Source organism: Labrus mixtus, chromosome 4 (assembly GCF_963584025.1).
Source record: "Labrus mixtus chromosome 4, fLabMix1.1, whole genome shotgun sequence".
NCBI classification, from domain to species: Eukaryota; Metazoa; Chordata; class Actinopteri; order Labriformes; family Labridae; genus Labrus; species Labrus mixtus.
In genome coordinates this window covers 16,790,989-16,809,185 of record NC_083615.1, presented here as the reverse complement: position 1 = coordinate 16,809,185, position 18,197 = coordinate 16,790,989, and the positions used below count along the sequence as shown (strand labels likewise).

The 18,197-nt window shown below is 39.4% G+C and overlaps 2 protein-coding genes across 2 annotated transcripts; both read right to left on the bottom strand.

Moving 5' to 3' along the window:
* Positions 1–33: 33 nt before the first annotated feature.
* On the bottom strand, positions 34–11,223 carry deaf1 (DEAF1 transcription factor). The gene is made up of 13 exons (XM_061036101.1): positions 10,796–11,223; positions 9,582–9,679; positions 9,238–9,364; positions 8,258–8,407; positions 7,972–8,111; positions 7,739–7,804; positions 7,459–7,503; positions 7,038–7,161; positions 5,923–6,069; positions 1,053–1,348; positions 852–950; positions 647–736; positions 34–484 (listed from the first exon to the last, which is right to left on the bottom strand). The coding sequence occupies exons 1-13, from the start codon at positions 10,986–10,988 to the stop codon at positions 380–382; spliced, it is 1,680 nt and encodes a 559-aa protein (XP_060892084.1). The 5' UTR covers positions 10,989–11,223; the 3' UTR covers positions 34–379.
* A 137-nt stretch (positions 11,224–11,360) lies between these two features.
* bet1l (Bet1 golgi vesicular membrane trafficking protein-like) lies at positions 11,361–18,062 on the bottom strand. The gene is made up of 4 exons (XM_061036100.1): positions 18,000–18,062; positions 14,211–14,296; positions 13,906–13,962; positions 11,361–13,004 (listed from the first exon to the last, which is right to left on the bottom strand). The coding sequence occupies exons 1-4, from the start codon at positions 18,016–18,018 to the stop codon at positions 12,837–12,839; spliced, it is 330 nt and encodes a 109-aa protein (XP_060892083.1). The 5' UTR covers positions 18,019–18,062; the 3' UTR covers positions 11,361–12,836.
* Between the last annotated feature and the right edge of the window lie 135 nt (positions 18,063–18,197).

The window sequence follows — 18,197 nt, the reverse complement described above, 5'->3', positions numbered from 1 at the left end:
AGCAGAAATAAAAACCACCATTTGGGTCACCAATTTAAAAAAATACATTTATTGCGATAATAACAAACAGAACTTTTATTGATGAATAAGAAGTCATAGTTAATGGCAGAGCTAATACTTGGAAACATCTTGACATGTGTTTTTACATTAGTGCATTGAGCTGCAGTTCCTTTAGAGTCCACTCGGAGCTGCTTTTGTAATTAAAGGTACGGGGCAAAAAAAGTTAATTTCATTATTTAAATAATAAGTTCCGCTCTCATGAAAACAGAGATCTAATTCTGATGTCAGCCTGACTTTTAAGTCTTCAGAACAGATGGATTCTTCAATAAATTATTCATACAGTGTGTGTGTGTGTGTGGGGGGGGAGCCTGCTGTGCTTTCATTTCACTTTGTCCATGTCCATAGCTGTGATTGGCTCCTCCTCCTCCTGAACAGTGACGCCCCCTGCTGACTGACAGCAGGTGTGCTGATGATCCTTCCAGTCCTGCAGTGAAAATGAACCGACCGACCTGTGATTTTGTGCAATGATCATTTATATTCATTCATCATTTTTTTTGGGTTTGACTTTAATCATGATCAGGTGTCAATAACACATCTAATACTAAATTGGTTCTGAGCAATGAGTCGGCAGTGTGGTGGGTCTTACCTTCCTCTGACAGAAGGCGGAGCAATAGTTGACCTTGTGACAGCCGGTGCACTCGCTCATCGCCACCCGACCACAGTTTACACACATTTGCTGCAGAACAGAAACAGCAGAACACACATGAACACAAAGGAGGACAGAACAGGTAGCAGGATGTGATTTTGTTTTCTCCTAGCATTCATCAGAAATGTTTGTGTTTGTGTCTTACATTGATGATGATCTCTGTGATTTCAGAGCCCCTTTTGACCTCCGAGTCGTCTTGCTGTGGAAACGTGATCTGGTTCTGAAATGTCTGACTGAGACCGCACTGGAGGCACACACAAGCGTACAAAAAAACCCACAAATATTCTAAGTAATAAAGGCTAAAGAGTTGTTGTTAAATTACGTTTGAATTTTCATGTTCTCTCACCTCCTTTCTGATTGTCTGTCCTTTGGCAACCATTGTGTCCGCCGCAGAGTTCTTGGCCTGTTCGATCAGCGCCTTCAGCTGCTGGACGTTGCTCAGCAGTGTGTTGGACAGCTCCTCCAGGTACAGCCAGGTGTTCTTCTGCCCTTCGCTAACCATGGGCCCCACCCCACCTACGGGCCCTTCCTCCAGCCCGCTAATCAACGACCCCGACGGAGATGTCGCCGCTGCAGTCGTCACCGTCATCTTGGCATGAACAGGCTGAGGCGACACAGCCAGCGCCGGTAACGACGTCAGCACTGAGGAAGAGGAGAGAAGGACAGAGGCGATTGATACAGGGTCTAATCTTGAATGGAGAGAAAACAGAGCAACGCAAGACTGCCACATGAAGCCATCAGAAAGGTCTGAACCAGTGTGCTCGACCGAGGTTTACCTTTACACCTGGTTGCAGTGCTGTACAGGTGTACTTCAAAACCCCATGACATCACTGATGAGTGTGGTGGCTCAGGAAACATTTTGTAGATATATCTATTTGATGAATATTTACACACCTGGTTCACATGTGGAGTGCATGCTGCAGCATCTCTCCAGTGATGAAAGCTAAAGCAGCTAGGTGCTTTCTGAGGAGTCTACCTGTTTTTCAGGTGTTTAAGGTAGAATTCAGGCATGTGAAATTGAGCCGCGCAGGTGGTCAAAAGACATCCAAATGTGTCTGTGGATCCCCTATACATCCACTGCTGACCTACATACACGCCGCTTTAACGTCTGTGCAGAGATCCACCAAGAACAGACAAGTCCAAAAATAACCGGACATCCATCTCAGGCTCCGATTCGTCCCTGGTGGGGAAATGTGTGTGTGTGTGTGTGTGTGTGTGTGTGTGTGTGTGTGTGTGTGTGTGCTCTTGCAGGCAAATAAAGCTCTGTTTATCTCATCTGTATTGAGATCCACAGCCAACATTTCTACATTTCATATTACATATACATTTCTACTACAATGAAGCAACTGTGTTAAATCCTAGGACACTTCCGGGAAAGAGTTTTGTAAAATCGTAGGATTATCCGGGCGTTATTTTTGGTTTTAACTCTTTGTTTCTGGTTGATTTTCTTCCACGGTCTGTGTTAATAACAGGCAGGCACAACTGTGTATCATCATCTCTCCCCCTATCCCTTTCCAAGCCCAGCGCAGTCTAGGCCTGTGAAGACTGTTTCGTCATGAGCCGGGGATCCGGCCGAAGAGTTCTGCCTTTTAATAAGGCAGTTTTTTCTTACCACTGTAACTTTTGCTGCTTTGCTAAAGTGCTCATGATGGATAGGCCGGGTCTTTGTAACATAACAATAAGTAAGGTCTTTTTACCTGCTCTTTTGTAAAGTGTCTCGAGATAACACTTGTTATGAGTTGACGCTATACAAATAAAAATTGATTGATTGATTGATTGATCGGCATAAAAATTACACTATTTCCAAGTTTGGGATGTGATACAATACGATTTTACCAGTGACCCCTTAGGGTAATTTGTCATTAGCCCTATTAAAAAAGCAAGGCATGATATATAAGCCTGTGGCTTTTCGGCTTCAATATGAATATATTGGAGATGTAATGGGGGGACGAAGTGATCCCCTCTCTGTGCCGCCTTTGGGGGGCTATAAACAAAGAAGTTACAGGAACCTCTTCTGAAACTCTTTGAAGCAATGAGAATTCACAAACTGGGACAACAATAGGCTGATACAGATTCAATATAAATGTCCAAAGGCGTGATGACGCACGTACCTGAGACCCCTACTCAGTGCCTCGGTCTGTCCAATACGATGTCATCATCAATATAGTGTCAAAGTCTGCGCTTAAGTCGAGGAGTACGAGGACTGAGCACAGCAGCCATTAAAAGCTCATTTGCTACAGCGAGCAGAGCTGTCTCAGTGCTGTGACACTTCCAGAACCAGATAGAAACTTTTCAAAACTGTTATCATTTTGAAATAAACAAGTTTCAGTCAGATCCAATATTCAAACCATCACTTAGATTTCTGACTGATATTGAATATCACTAAATTTAATTTAAAATGTATAGATTTGAATGATTTAAACTGAGCCTTTGATCTGTTTCCATCATCTGAAACTCAAAAATACACAAACTCCCAGGGTGCTTCATTAACCTCAGGCTGAAGGACAAAGAGACAGTAGTGACAGCTGGATCACTGGGGTTTGTGAATGTGTGTGTGTGTGTGTGTGTGTGTGTGTATGTGTGTGTGTGCGTGCGTTTCCCAGCACTCAGATGAAAACATCAACATCTTCAGTTGACACATTAAATGGTAGATGTTTTGTCTGCTGTTTTGATTGTCAGCTGATTGAAACTAAAAATATTCACCTCAATAATAATAATAATAAACATAATTAAAAATAACATTCAGTTTTATTTCCCGACTTTTACCAGATCTGTCATTTAAATAGAATATCTGATGAGTCCAGAGGTGATTAGGATGGGGCAGAGAAGTCAGTACAGTGAGTCACACACAGCGAGCAGGCCTCTCCTGAGAGCTCATTACAGGTGTACAACGGCCAATCAGGAAGCAGCTGTGGTGCCTCCCTGATGTTTGATAGGATGCTGGATAGGCTGCAGGTTTTACAGAGATGCAGGAGATGGTTTGAAAAGCTCTGCACAGATCACGGAGATGTGACACTTCAGTGAGGTGTGACCACTATATTATTGACAATACAACAAGTGTCAGAAATCCTTCTTGCATTTTATCCCACTTTTCGCCTCGAGATAACACTTGATATGAATTAGCGCTGTACAAATACTGATTGATTGAGAATCCCCATAGGCCCAAATAATTAATATTATCGGGATACTCGAGGCAAAATGAATCAATATGACACAAGAGGGAGTGATGAGCTGAATATCAGCACCTCTGTGAGTCGGCTGTAGAGACGAGGCCGCAGGCTTAGTGCCTGAAATAATTGAAACACTGAAGATATTAAGGTCAACATCTGGATCTTGAGTGTGATATCACTTTTATACAACATCTCTACGACCGACATCTAGAAGAAAACAGTAGTAACTATATTGTTTTCTCCACTAATTCAACTAGCTTCTTAAATTTCTTTTTTTGTACATACTTTATTGATCCCCCAGGGAAATTCTGGTTTCACACTCTGCAACCAGTCAGTAGGGACTTAGGTTGGGATCCGGAGGGTCGTCGGGTCAATTACAGATGCGGACGACGAAATTGGTCTGGTAGCTGAAGATGTGCCACCGTAACCACACAACCCCCCACCCAGCTCTGGCGTGCTCCCTGCGTAGCAGCCCAACTCTGACATCTCTCTATTAATGCATGTCCACAGGTCCTGTTTGTGCATGTGTGTGTAGCATGTTCAACCACAGAGTGAAAAAATTGAATTTCCCCTCGCAGGATTAATAAAGCATATCTCCTTCTTCTTCTGTTATTTAGAGACATGCTTCTAACACGCATAGGACAGAATTACACACGTGCACAAACAGGACGTGTGGACATGCATTAATGGAGAGATGTCAGAGTGAGGCTGCTACACAGGGAGCGCTCCAGAACAGTTGGGGGTGCCGTGTCTTGCATGAGGGCACCTCGGCAGTACTCAGCTGACCCGGCACCTCTCCAGCAACCAGACCAACTTCCACATTTTGCACCGGGATTTGAACCGGCGACCCTCTGGTTCCCAACCCAAGTACTACCTACCGCCGCAGTACAGCTACAGTATGTAAACATTTTGATCGTTGCACGTCTCTCATCATACCCTATATAGTGCACTCACTGTATCCCACAATGCATTGTGAAAAGTAGTGTACAACTGATGGCCACAAAGCAAGCAATAGATACGATCATGCATCCAGGTACAATGCTTTTTACGAGCAGGAAGTTGACTGCTCGCGGACAGAGAGCGACCTGCATGGAACACAAAAACACACGCAATCTAGAAGCTTTTTTTAATGAAGGGTAAATTATTTTTAAAAGACTAATGTTTGTTTTTTTCTAATGATGATGACAGGCACGGGACCTAGAGTCTGTAAGCACACATAAATGAGTTCTCACTACTTCTCAAAAATTCAGTCGGGGCCGCTGGAAACCTTGTGGTCAGTGCCGGCGCCCCATGTAAAGGCTGTAATCCTCAAAGCCGAAGGGTACGAATCTGACCTGTCGCTCCTTTCCCGCAAGAAAGGCACAAAAGCCCCAAAAAATAAACCTTTAAAAAAAGTATTTTTATTAGATTTATTTTTGGGCTTTTTGTGCCTTTATTTGAGAGATAGGGACAGTGTATAGTCATTGTGGAGAGAGAGAGAGAGATAGAGAGAGAGAGAGAGAGAGTGTGGGGAATGACATGCGGGAAAGAAGCCACAGGTGGGATTTGAACCTGGGCCGCCCTCTTGGAGGACCACAGCCTCCATACATGGGGCGTGCGCTCTAACCGATGCGCCCCCAATCCATGCCATTATTTATCGTTATCATTTCTCCTCTGTCGACGTTAAGCTGGATATTTTAGTTTGTCGCATGTCCCTGACAAAGTGACCTTCTATTATGTCGTTAACACTCAACTGAAAGAAAATGTAATGCAACTTTTACAGAAAAGTCCATTTAAATAACAGTTAAATGGGAATTTAATCTAAATCAGTTCTACATCTTCATTTAAAGCAACTTTCTACCAATCCTGCCTGAATGTCTCCTCAGCACCATCTAGTGGAGAGACAATGCAATTGTTTTTTGTCACTGAAATGCCAAAAACAAGTTTTTGCTTTTCTTCTAATTTTGCTCTTTTATTTTAACTGCCCTAAACGACTCCACATATGTCACAAACAGCCAACAACACACAGATGAAGCTCAGCGGTATGACAGCGGCGATGGGCGGTACCTGCTGTGCTGGCGAACACCTCGCTCTGCGCTGAACCTTCTGAGATGATGGCGGCAGCAGCGGCGGCGGCAGAGGCATCGTTCGTAGGAGCTCGGTCAAAAGTCAGGGTGCCGGAGGTGGTGAACTGTCCCGACGGGGACATGGTGACTGTTGGTGGAGGACAGACATGTCAGACGTGTTTGTAGAGATCCAAAGACGGCATTCAATAAGTCTTTATAAACGTTACATATCATTAAGAAGGTGGCCAACTAAAACAAGCAATATGTTCATTCAATACTTAAAAGATAGCATAACAACAGTACTGCAAATGATTGAATTGGAAATTGAGAGAGTTCATAAATGGAGGACGTTTTCCCTCCTTACTCTTGGAGTTGTTGTGACTTATGGGAGACAAAAGGTTTTGGCATTGCTCCAGTCGATTGGTTAAGTCATGAAACCTTAAACGGGCTGTGATGGCTGCAACACAAGTTCTTGTTTTTGACAACTGATTTTCTTTAAGAAACATCTTGTTCTTATTTAAGATCTCAAGATAAGAAGGGATCCTTTGGCCAAAGCCACCAGACTCTATTGACTAAAACAGTATTTTAACGTTGAAGAACAAAGGACTTACATCGCTACAGCTGTCTTGATCTGTTATTTTTTATGTTACTGTGTGTTATACAAATATAGAGCTGGATCATAATGAACAATTTAACGCTCCAAAGTCAGCAAACAACAAAAACAAAGGAGCCAAAACGACAGACCATAACTTTGTGAAGTGAAATGAATGTTTTTGATATGGAGTCTGGTGGCTTTGAAGGCAGTGATCTGCTGTTTTTCTGTTTTAAAAAAACCCTTTCCATAATGAAATAAGACAGTTTTGTTTGAGTCAGTCAGCGGCAAAAAAAATAAACTTTTAATGAAGGAAGTCTGATCAGACACCTTGCCTCCAAAGGAATAAGAACAGGTTTAAAAATGACACATTTCCCTTCATCTTTTTAAACGTTTCAGAGGAAGACGTTGTGACTGCACCTGTGGAATAAACCGACTCGAGAGATGTCAATACTTTCTCTCGTTGGCATAGAGGCTCTGCTTCTTTTCAAGAAAACAAATCAGACTGAAGTCACCTGACGTACATGTGGCTCCCGGCGTTAGAGTTATGTTTTTGGCTGCTTGAAGTTCCTTTTTGGGAGGGCTGACAGGAAGGTCATTGTCCTTCTTCCGTCTTTTATACGGGACGAAGAGGCGGACTGGACCGGTCTGAATCAAGAAAGGATACAGAGAAATACATGAAATCAACACAGCATCAGACAAACAGTGAAGACAGGACGGTTTAGTGTTTCACAGCTACTTCAATATGAAGCTGTTTAAAAATATATAAACCTGATTATCTGATTAAGTTGTGAATTGTTAATTTTCTCCAAAACAAGCAGCCGTGATCAAAGAGTCAAAAATGTTACCAGGCATTTGTTAACTGCTTTAGTCGTAGAGAAAAACAGGTGTGACTTATAATACTGAGGCAACAGCTTCATCAAAAGAATATAAATATATATTCACCATACTGATGTTTTCTGAAACCACATTGTCTCCTTCCTTTGAACACTGGAGAGAGAGAATCAGAGACAAACACAAAAAAGTTCAGCTCATGAGGTTAAATATGATATATTTTATTTATATGGGACTTCAAATAATTAATTCAACAATTCAACCCTGGACAGAAACTACACCAGCTCTAACCTGGCCAATCAAGTTACCAAGATAAACTCAAGAATCCTCACAATATTGTCGTTACCGCTGACTCTCATCGATTGTTAAATGACTGTCACACAGGACTCACCCCTGTCAGGTCATCACAGCAGGCTGCACAGGTACAGGAGGCAGCGTGAGGGTTGAGGATACGCTCCTACACACACACACAGTTAGTCCATGGACAAAGTTAACTCTGTTGTTCTTCATATTTAACACAATTGCAACATGTCTGTCCTGAACCCACAACAAATACAAAAAGCAGTTTTTTTCAACAACTAAATAGGACCCAATTAGCCTGTGGGGAAGCATTAGCAGGAGTACCTGTATGAGGCAGAGCAGAGGTCTGCCGGCGTATCTGATGCTCCTCTTCCAGTCTTTGCTGCTCGCTCTTCCTGCAACGCCTTCAAACTCAGTGGGCGTGAACCACTGCTGGTTGTGTCTGATGCAGCGACCTTTTCCCCCTGTACACAAAACACTCAGTGTGAGTGATACACCAGGCCAGTCAGGAGGGTTAAGTTTCCAAGTTTCTATCGCAGCCATACTAGTATAAATCGCCTTTTTGAAACAGACAAAATGCCTGGTTTACTGGTTATGATATGCTGATCACCTGATCCCAGTCTGTTCTTGAAGAGCACTCCACTTGTGTTCCTGCAGCGGACCGGCAGCTCATTGTTGTAGACCGAGGGGTCCCAGTTGTATTTGGAGCAAGAGTCTTTGTCCTGTGGTGGAGTCATCGGGGTCGGTGGAGTCTGTTGGCCTTAGGGACACACAGGAGGATGGGACAAACAGACCCAGATCAGACACAGAAACCCGTGGACTACACTGTCATTTAGATTCAGTTTTTTATTATTATTCTTGAAAAACCTGGCTCAATATGGACACATCAGAGAGAGGGGGGCATTCTTTGTACTGCAACACTCAGGGCGCGGTCACACTGGCCATCTGTACCGTGCTGTACTCAAGCACGATTGCCCGCGGTCACACTGGCCAGGACTAACCGTGCCTAAAAGCACGATTACCTCTTGTACATAACGTCGTAATACAACACATGCACGCTTTATGTTATTATGAAGCTTGCTCAGTTTACAAACAGGCGGACGAGAGAGAGAGAGGAAGAGAGAGAGAAAAAGAGACGCGCAGTCGAGTCCGTGTCTGCACATCAGAGAAAAACACAGAGAGCATGACAGCTACTTTACTGACTTTGCATAAATAAATTAAAAAATAAAACAGACGCACGGACACCCGCACATCGGAGAACAACACAGAGAGCATGACAGCTACTTTGTGTCTTATATTGTGTCATGTTAGTCAGATACAGACATGAAACTCTGGATTTCTCCATAATGAAGGCTGTCAGCATTGTGTACGCGCATGCTTGTGCTCGTGCATGAAGTGTACCGTGCTGAAGCACACCTCTCCGAAGTGTGCCAAAGCCAAGGAAGTGTACCGTGCCTGAGCACGATACGGAGCGGTCACACTGGCCAAACGAACTGGACTTTAGCGTTGAAGCGTGCTTGGGCACGGTACGGATGGCCAGTGAGACCACGCCCTCACACATGCAAAACAAACACAAACAACAACATGTACCTGATGCCATGGATGCAGCAGACTTTAGGCCAGCAGCTTCTACGATGCTACCGTCAGTGTGAACCACGATCAAAGTGGCTTTCTGCGTGCTGAGACCCTCACCAAGCTGGAGGGTGGTCCTCCCACTCTGTGACACAGAGACACACACATTAACAAAGGACTGAAATCAAAAATTGCAATAAAACAGGTTCAAGAAAAAGTTAAATAATAAAAATAACAAACTTATACCAAGGACTGTGAGTAAATGTTGGAGCTGTTAAGTGTTACATGTTGTATGAAATCTTAGAGTGTATTGTGATAGCATGAGCTGCATGCACATAGAAACAGTGAGTGTGTTCGTCTACCAGCATGTGTTCAGGGAGACTTCCTGACGTGGCAACTGTTGTGGTAAAAACGTTGTCCTCTGCAGAATGAACTCCTCCCACCGTCACGGCCGTCACCTCTGAACAACAAGAAATTAAAATATTTTATATTCACAGAAATCTTCAGATCAGTACTTATACTGCAAAATTTCTACTACAATTGTCATTTTCACTACAAATGATAATGTCTCTGGGTAAAACTCAACATGTTGATAAGATGACAGTGTATAAAGCTACACGGGGTTATACAGGAAACTAAGGGAAATATCAAAAAACCTTTTCTATGACATACCAGTGAGTGTGTTTGTCAGAAAATAATTAATATTGTAGGTGATGTCCCTGACAATAGACTTCACAGTGCTGAAGGCTTACATTAGAAAGCTCTCTTGTTCAGATGTATCCTCATCAATTTAAACATCAACTAAGTCAGAGTTGAATTAATCTAAAGCTCGATTTTAAATTTAATTCCAAAGATGAGAAATGTTTAATTTTTTATGCTAAAAATAAATAAATTATAAGTTTTTAGAGCTGTTTGGCTGACAACTGGGGCCGCCTGGCCAGTTGGGAGAGCCCAATTTAAACCCCTAACCAAATTACGTACAGAAATAATATATTTTATTCTTTAATAACTTGAGGATAGACGAAACGACATCCTTTTAATTTTATTAAAATAATAAAAAAATACAAGAGACTTCACCTCATCTAATCCAAAAGCCATCCAATCCACCCCTTAACTCACTATGTTGTGCTAACTCTTGGATAGCAGTACAGCTCTAAAAGTGTAAATATTAAAGTTGGGAAGTTGATAAATGATTCCAGTCAAAGCCGAATTTGAGGCAAAATTATAATTTAATATATGGGATATTTGTATTGTGAGATATGCAAAGTATAACCTATCGATAGGGTACTATTTTCAAAAATGGAAAATATATGAAAGGGGTTTGGCAGCAGACGTACTGGTCCTTTTTATCTCAAATTCGAAGGAAACTGAATGTAGTTATTAAAGATATTAGAGATGATAATTCTCGTGTGAAATGTCGTTGATTTAGTAGTTGTATTCAAACATTCACTAGGCTGCTGTGTCCTCAGTGAAACATGGAGTAAGGCTTATTTACATGATCACTGTTATAGCCAGTTTGTGTTTTTAGCGCCACCCCGCCGAGCTAGCCGGCTTGCTAGCTTAAAGCACGCCTTGCCTGCGAATGCTGCCTCGGCCTCGTCAGAGTTCGGCAGGGATTCGGCTCCCATTTCGATGTTTCCCGGTTCGGCCATCACGGCCATCGTGGTAACTTCGGCCTCCGATTCGGTATCCGAGCCATCCCCCGGCTGAATGCCGATGGGCGGTTCAACCAGCCCGAGTGCCTTCGTGGCCGAGTCCGCTTCGTCCATTCTTCCGCCGAACGACAAGAGCCGAATATGAACGAGCGACTGTGGGAAGGAGCGCGCTCCGAAAGCCACCGTGCCCAGTACGAAGCAGAGATTAACTGCTAATGTTAACGATTACTATTTAATAAAAATGGACTCCACAAAAATTCAGGTGGGTAAATCCGAGAGAGGACGGCCGATCGGCTGTTTTCATGAAATCTCTTGATGCACCGGAGACTGCCGAAAGAATACGAGCATATCCGGGGCGACACCCAGCGGCTAATATCCGCACATACAGAAAGACACGTAAACACACATCTACATTTTTCTACCTTTAGATCTGTTTGATTGATTCATGTTAGAGATTTCTAGACAGAGACGCAACTTCAATTAAACTTTTTTTTAATTGAATTATTTATTTTCATTTATTTATCAAAAAAAAATCTTATTTTTTCAGTTAAACTATTATTATGAAAATAAAAATATACTCCTTTCTTAAAGTTTTGATAAATTCAAGCCATAAATTATTCTTATGCATACATCAAATAATTCCCAAAACAATCCCAATCACCTTCAACATGTACCCCACTGAAAACCCTTCATTTTATTTATAGATACATTAATATACCAAATATAGTCTGTAGAGAGTTAACAGAAAGACACCTGGAATGTAAACACATATAGAAAGGATAAAGCCAAAATGTAATAATGGTATGAAACATTTCTGTAAATTATGAACAGAACAGGTGTCAACATTTTTCAATGAATGTTAGAAGTAAACGGGTTGAACCCTCAAACACAAACTGAGCTTTATGTGCTGTAACATTAAAGGGGAATTTAACTGATGTTTAAAGGATTCAAATAATATTTTAACATGTTGAAGTTTAAAGTTTGAGTATTCTTCTATAGCCCTGTTAATCACAATGTAATCCTTTTCTTTGCATTGATCTTCCTTTAGTAATATCAAAAGGTTTAAAAACGATTCAATGACATCTTTTCACTTTTGTATTGATCCTCTATTTCCTTTGTGAAATGATATGAGATGACAGCATATGTGTGTTTAATTCTATATTACTAATTTTTTCAAATCTCAAAATCCTGCTGACATTGTTTTTTTTTTTTAGTCTGGAAGTAGTTCACAGCTACTCTGGCTTTGTTCAGACTGCAGGAAAATCTGATTCATTTCTCCGTTCAGGCTTTTTCCGACTGACTTTCTGCAATGTCACCTGTAAGTGAACAGTTTGGGTTTATAGTGATGTTATTGTTGCGTGTTGTGACAGATGCAAAAGAGACTTTGAAATCTAATTTGAGCCTCCAGACTGAGATGCATCTTTAGAAATCCAATGAAATTTGTATTTCATACCACCTGCAAACGTGGCTTGGATCTGATTTGCAAAAATGGAATTAAATTTTTGTATATTTGATTTAATGTCTAGATTTCCTAAAATCAATCCCCCTTGAAGGAAAGAGGATTTGCACCCTGGCCTCTGTGATGCATCACATTTTGTGGGGCAGGTTTTTCATGACAGAGGTTTGACGGTCCATTAACATCATCTGGTTAGCGTCATTCCAACCTCAGCATCAGTCGAGCTCCACCTTCTTTTTGCACACATTAAATCCTGTTAGTAGAAGGAAGGGAAAGCAACTTGTTTCTACCAGCATCTTTGGTAAGACAAATCTCATTACAGTGTCCCTGTTGAGCTTCCAGACATCCCCTGCTGGTCAGTTCAAGGATTCAACATGTTTTCTGTCTTCTTCGAGTTTGTGTTCTCACTCCAGAATAAGTCTTCTCCTGACAACAGATGATTGAATCAAGAGTCTACAGTCTCAGCTCGGCATCAGGACCAGCTTCTAGCCCTTTTGGTTTCTCTGTCAGCTTTGAATCCTGGAGATCATGTAGTAGAGCAGGAAGAAGACCAGGACCATGCCCACAGAGACATAGCAGAGGATGCGGCGGTTTTCCCTGCCGGATCGGACCATGGTGGAGAAACGCTTCACGCTGCCGCTCAGTAGGCCGGTCGCACTCATGAAGTTTGAGTCCTGAGAGGAAAGAGAAGAATGTAATTTAAGCCCTACAAACCTTAATCAAAATGAGAACATATCCACTTCTATTTTATCTGTTTTATACCGTAGACTTTTTTTTTTTAACAGTCAGTCTCTCTTACTTTTAACACTTAAAAAAAAAAAAAATTCTCACATACTCAGAAACACTTGTGGCATGTGGAGAGCATGCATGTGAAGAGGATACAGGTTCGAGCTAGGACCCCCATTTTGACTTAAGAAACAAATGTTTTCCATATTTAATTCTCATGTTGGTAACTTTTTTCAAGGTCAGCTTAAACATTTGACTGTGTAGAAAAGGGTTGTCATGATACCAGATGTATTAACTTGGAATTTATTCAAGTAAAAACACAAAAAAAACGGATACCCTTTCCATACCATGGTAACCATGGTATGCTACGCACCCAATTTTGGGCCATTTCTTGTTTCCTATAGCCTACATAAAAATTCTGGGAAACTCCTGCATACTGTCTAAATTGCAAAAATACATTCCAAACCATAGACTGTAAATATTAGTTCCCAACATATTGTTTTAAAACACATGCAAGTATCACAGTATCTAAAATGGTGACAGCCTTCATGAAGAAGGACCTTTAGAAAATTAAAACAATTATCAATTGGTTGCCATTCAACAACTACAGAACCTATGAGGCTTTAAATGTGTGCTGATAACTTCAGAAACATGGGATATATGCTGTTGTAGAACATGTAAAACAAAAGTCAGCCTCTTACAAAGAAATCCTTTGAGAAAAATAATGAATTGCATGATTTACCTGCCAGGCCATCAGAAATCATGTCTTTCCAAATAAGTTTTGGGTAGCTTTAACACACGCTGATTATATTCTTGTACTATAGTGCTTGACAGAAAAAAAGGACTCACCATGCCGTCCAGATAGTCATTCTGATCATCCACCTCTCTGTCAATGTCAAACGCAAGCTGTTGGATTTAGAAACATGGAATCAATGTTATCTGACAGATCTACCACTTAGGTTTTTTTTGTTTTTTTAGAAACGTGCTGGTTAAAGGCACTCAATTAATATTTACATCATCTTATATTTGCTTAAGCACACAGTCCGTTTTGATTATATCAGAGTCACATAAATATCACAAGGGTTTGGTCAGATAAAATGATTAGACATAATAAGACAAATAGTGAGATAAGTTGTCTCTTTTTAACAACTCACAGATTTCAGTCGGGAGACTTTGGTGGCCAAGTTCTCTGCTATCCGTTTGTTTTCAGCATCCAGCATGTCATTTACAGAGTCATGTCCTGTAAAACAAACACATTTCACTAATGTTAAAAACGATTTTCCTGTTAAAAGTCCTCAGTAAGTTCTGCAGTTGATCCATACCTTCACAAAACATTGAAATGAATTAACTCAATAAACAAACTCATTCAGTATAGCCTACACTGTAATGCAGTGGTTAGCCACATTTTTTTTGCTCATGACCACACTTTGACTTCTGGCAACCCCAGTCATCCAAAACACATACAGATTTTTGCTCAAATTATTGTTTTCAGTCATAGCTTTCCTAGTGTCAAGTACACAGATTCATTTTAGACCACATTAAGGCTTTCTCCTGCATTGTGGACCGAGGAAGAAAGGCTGGGATGACGTTTCAGACAGAGAGACAGAGACTCTTCAAGTTTCTTATTTTGGCATTGGCTATTTCCAACAGTAGCCTGTGTTTAATGTAATATAAATAATAATTTCAGTCGGCCCCATTTAAATTCCAAGGACCCCAAGGTTGGGATAACCTGCTGTAATGTGTCAATGAGTAAGCCTAACACTTCATTTTACAAGCCCCATAGAATAACCTACTAATCACCTAAAAGTGAATAATTTGTAAATGCCAGGAGAAACATCTGAAACGCGTGTAAGATTATATATCTTTGCAAAATATCCCGGAAAAAAATAAAATCACGAGAAATTATTACAGAATGATATGGCAGTATTTTTTTTGTGTGACGTCATAATCAAAAAAGGTTCCTCATCGGCACGGGGTTTCCAAATCTATCAGCCCCTGGCGGCAGGGTTTAACATTTTCCGATTGTGACTGCTCCTTCAAATATCCGCGGATCTCCATAAAAAAAAGGTAAATTCATACATATATGTGAATTAGTGTATTATTTTGAGGTAAATTTGCAAGAGATTACTGTGGTAAAGTATGGGATAGTCACACAGGCTAAAACACGGGCGTTAGTCTAGCGCTGTCGGTTAGCTAACGTTAACGTCTATCGAGCATAAATGACTTGCAGTAGAAAGCTATAAGACAATCATAAAATTGTTTTTTTTAAGCAGCTAATCACATATTACTAAAAACAAATACAAACCCTCTTGTTAAAAGTGATCTTTTTTTAAGTAAGTATAAGTTTAAAACTGGTGAAATGTAATAGCCTGTATGCTAATGGGGACGTTAAGTGACCGTGCATTCACGTACTGTCATAAAAAAATGGAGAAAAGAAGTTTCTGAGCGGGAATACATTTTGAAGTGTTCCTCATGTCGGAACAACAACCGGATAGTTTGAGAAAACGTATGTATGTCACTAACCAAGGGTACAGCACCCACTTTATGTGGTTTCCAATTCAGAATTTAAAGTGTAATGTTTCATTATAGAATATCTGCTCAGTGAATTGTAGAATATCCGAGCATTTGTGGAGAACGTGAACACACATAACGGTAGAGATGTCAACGTGTAAGTTTAAAATGTCACCTCAACGGCTGTTTCATGAGAACTTGCGATGCGTTTATAAATAAGTTTGATCCGTATTTACTTTGATTATATTCTGTACTGTGTACTCTGTATTCTGTATTCTGTACTGTGTACTCTGTACTGTGTACTGTGTACTCTGTACTGTGTACTCTGTATTCTGTACTCTGTACTCTGTATGTGGTTGAAATGACAATAAAGATAACTGGACTTGACTAACAGCTAACATATTTAGTATTGTCGGCAGTATATTGTTGTTATATTTACATATTTAGTATTGTCGGCAGTATATTGTTGTTATATTTACATATTTAGTATTGTCGGCAGTATATTGTTGTTATATTTACATATTTAGTATTATCGGCAGTATATTGTTGTTATATTTACATATTTAGTATTGTCGGCAGTATATTGTTGTTATATTTATATATTTAGTATTGTCGGCAGTATATTGTTGTTATATTTATATATTTAGTATTGTCGGCAGTATATTGTTGTTATATTTACATATTTAGTATTGTCGGCAGTATATTGTTGTTATATTTACATATTTAGTATTGTCGGCAGTATATTGTTGTTATATTTATATATTTAGTATTGTCGGCAGTATATTGTTGTTATATTTACATATTTAGTATTGTCGGCAGTATATTGTTGTTATATTTACATATTTAGTATTGTCGGCAGTATATTGTTATATTTACATATTTAGTATTGTCGGCAGTATATTGTTATATTTATATATTTAGTATTATCGGCAGTATATTGTTGTTATATTTACATATTTAGTATTGTCGGCAGTATATTGTTGTTATATTTATATATTTAGTATTATCGGCAGTATATTGTTGTTATATTTATATATTTAGTATTGTCGGCAGTATATTGTTGTTATATTTATATATTTAGTATTGTCGGCAGTATATTGTTGTTATATTTATATATTTAGTATTATCGGCAGTATATTGTTGTTATATTTATATATTTAGTATTATCGGCAGTATATTGTTGTTATATTTATATATTTAGTATTATCGGCAGTATATTGTTGTTATATTTATATATTTAGTATTATCGGCAGTATATTGTTGTTATATTTATATATTTAGTATTGTCGGCAGTATATTGTTGTTATATTTATATATTTAGTATTGTCGGCAGTATATTGTTGTTATATTTATATATTTAGTATTATCGGCAGTATATTGTTGTTATATTTATATATTTAGTATTGTCGGCAGTATATTGTTGTTATATTTACATATTTAGTATTGTCGGCAGTATATTGTTATATTTATATATTTAGTATTATCGGCAGTATATTGTTGTTATATTTACATATTTAGTATTGTCGGCAGTATATTGTTGTTATATTTACATATTTAATATTGTCGGCAGTATATTGTTGTTATATTTATATATTTAGTATTGTCGGCAGTATATTGTTGTTATATTTACATATTTATTGTTGTATAGGGAGGTATACTACCTATACCCACATATTTTTCTGTCTCCATAGGGTGATTCCCTCTTATTCACACCTTTTGATTGAATTGTAATATTGAGTATTATACTGCATTTTCTTCCCCTAGGATGGCGAAGGTATCAGTCTATCTACTCTGTTTCTAATTGGCAAGTACACACTGACTAAATATACAAAACTAGTCATACATGTAATTTTTTATTACAGAGGCTGTTTGTCCTTTGCTGGTCTGGCCACAAAAAAAAAAAAAAAACATTGGGGAAAATTGGACAGGACGGTCCGGTTCAAGAAGGGCTTGTGCTGTTAGTGTGTGCTAAAGTCATCGACCCAGACTACTGCGTCTTATTAACATGTATTCTAGTTTTTTAAATCAGAATATAAAACTAATATAAGCAAGCCAACCTAAGTTATACCATACACAAGAAATCACCTTTTCAACTGAATATTAGATGATGGAGTCTAAATTCGGTATCAGCTTTTTACGTCTTGCGTACAAACTAATATTCATAATGGATTTGTGGACCGAGTAAACAAAGACTGATGTTTTAGACAGTTCAATTTTAAATTTTTACCAAACAGCTAGTTAGCCTGTTAGCTAAGCTCAGGTCTGTATTTGTCTCTAAGTAAAGTGACTGCTCAAAACAACAAACATAAAACCGGTCTGTCCTGACGTTAAGATTCTAACCTCCCTTACACGAATGTTACATTTAATCTGTAGCAATGGAGACGGTTAATGGTTGTACGTTTAGAAGTGAATACGTGTCAAAAAATAAATACCTCTATTCCAGTCCGCCATGTTGCCGAGTGACGTCACGATCAGCTGTGTGTACAGCGATTGCGTTTAGGTTGATCGATGCACGTGATAAAAAACTAATCCCGTTCTTATTTTCTTTTTTTTCTTTTTTTCCTGTTTCTGCCTCTGGTTTTAATTATTTATCAGACATGTGACATTTAATCTCATAATCTGAAGTTTTC

Bases quoted from the DNA above. Each gene is read 5' to 3' on its own strand.
- deaf1 (XM_061036101.1), bottom strand. From the start codon at position 10,988: ATGGACGAAGCGGACTCGGCCACGAAGGCACTCGGGCTGGTTGAACCG. The intron at 7,805-7,971 runs GTACTCCTGCTA...GTGTGTGTGTAG, and splicing joins CTCTGCTCTGCCTCATACAG to GAGCGTATCCTCAACCCTCA. The intron at 7,162-7,458 runs GTGAATATATAT...TTCTTGATTCAG, and splicing joins TTTCAGAAAACATCAGTATG to ACCGGTCCAGTCCGCCTCTT.
- bet1l (XM_061036100.1), bottom strand. The intron at 13,963-14,210 runs GTGAGTTGTTAA...TAAATCCAACAG, and splicing joins AAGTCTCCCGACTGAAATCT to CTTGCGTTTGACATTGACAG. The intron at 13,005-13,905 runs GTGAGTCCTTTT...CTTTCCTCTCAG, and splicing joins ATGACTATCTGGACGGCATG to GACTCAAACTTCATGAGTGC.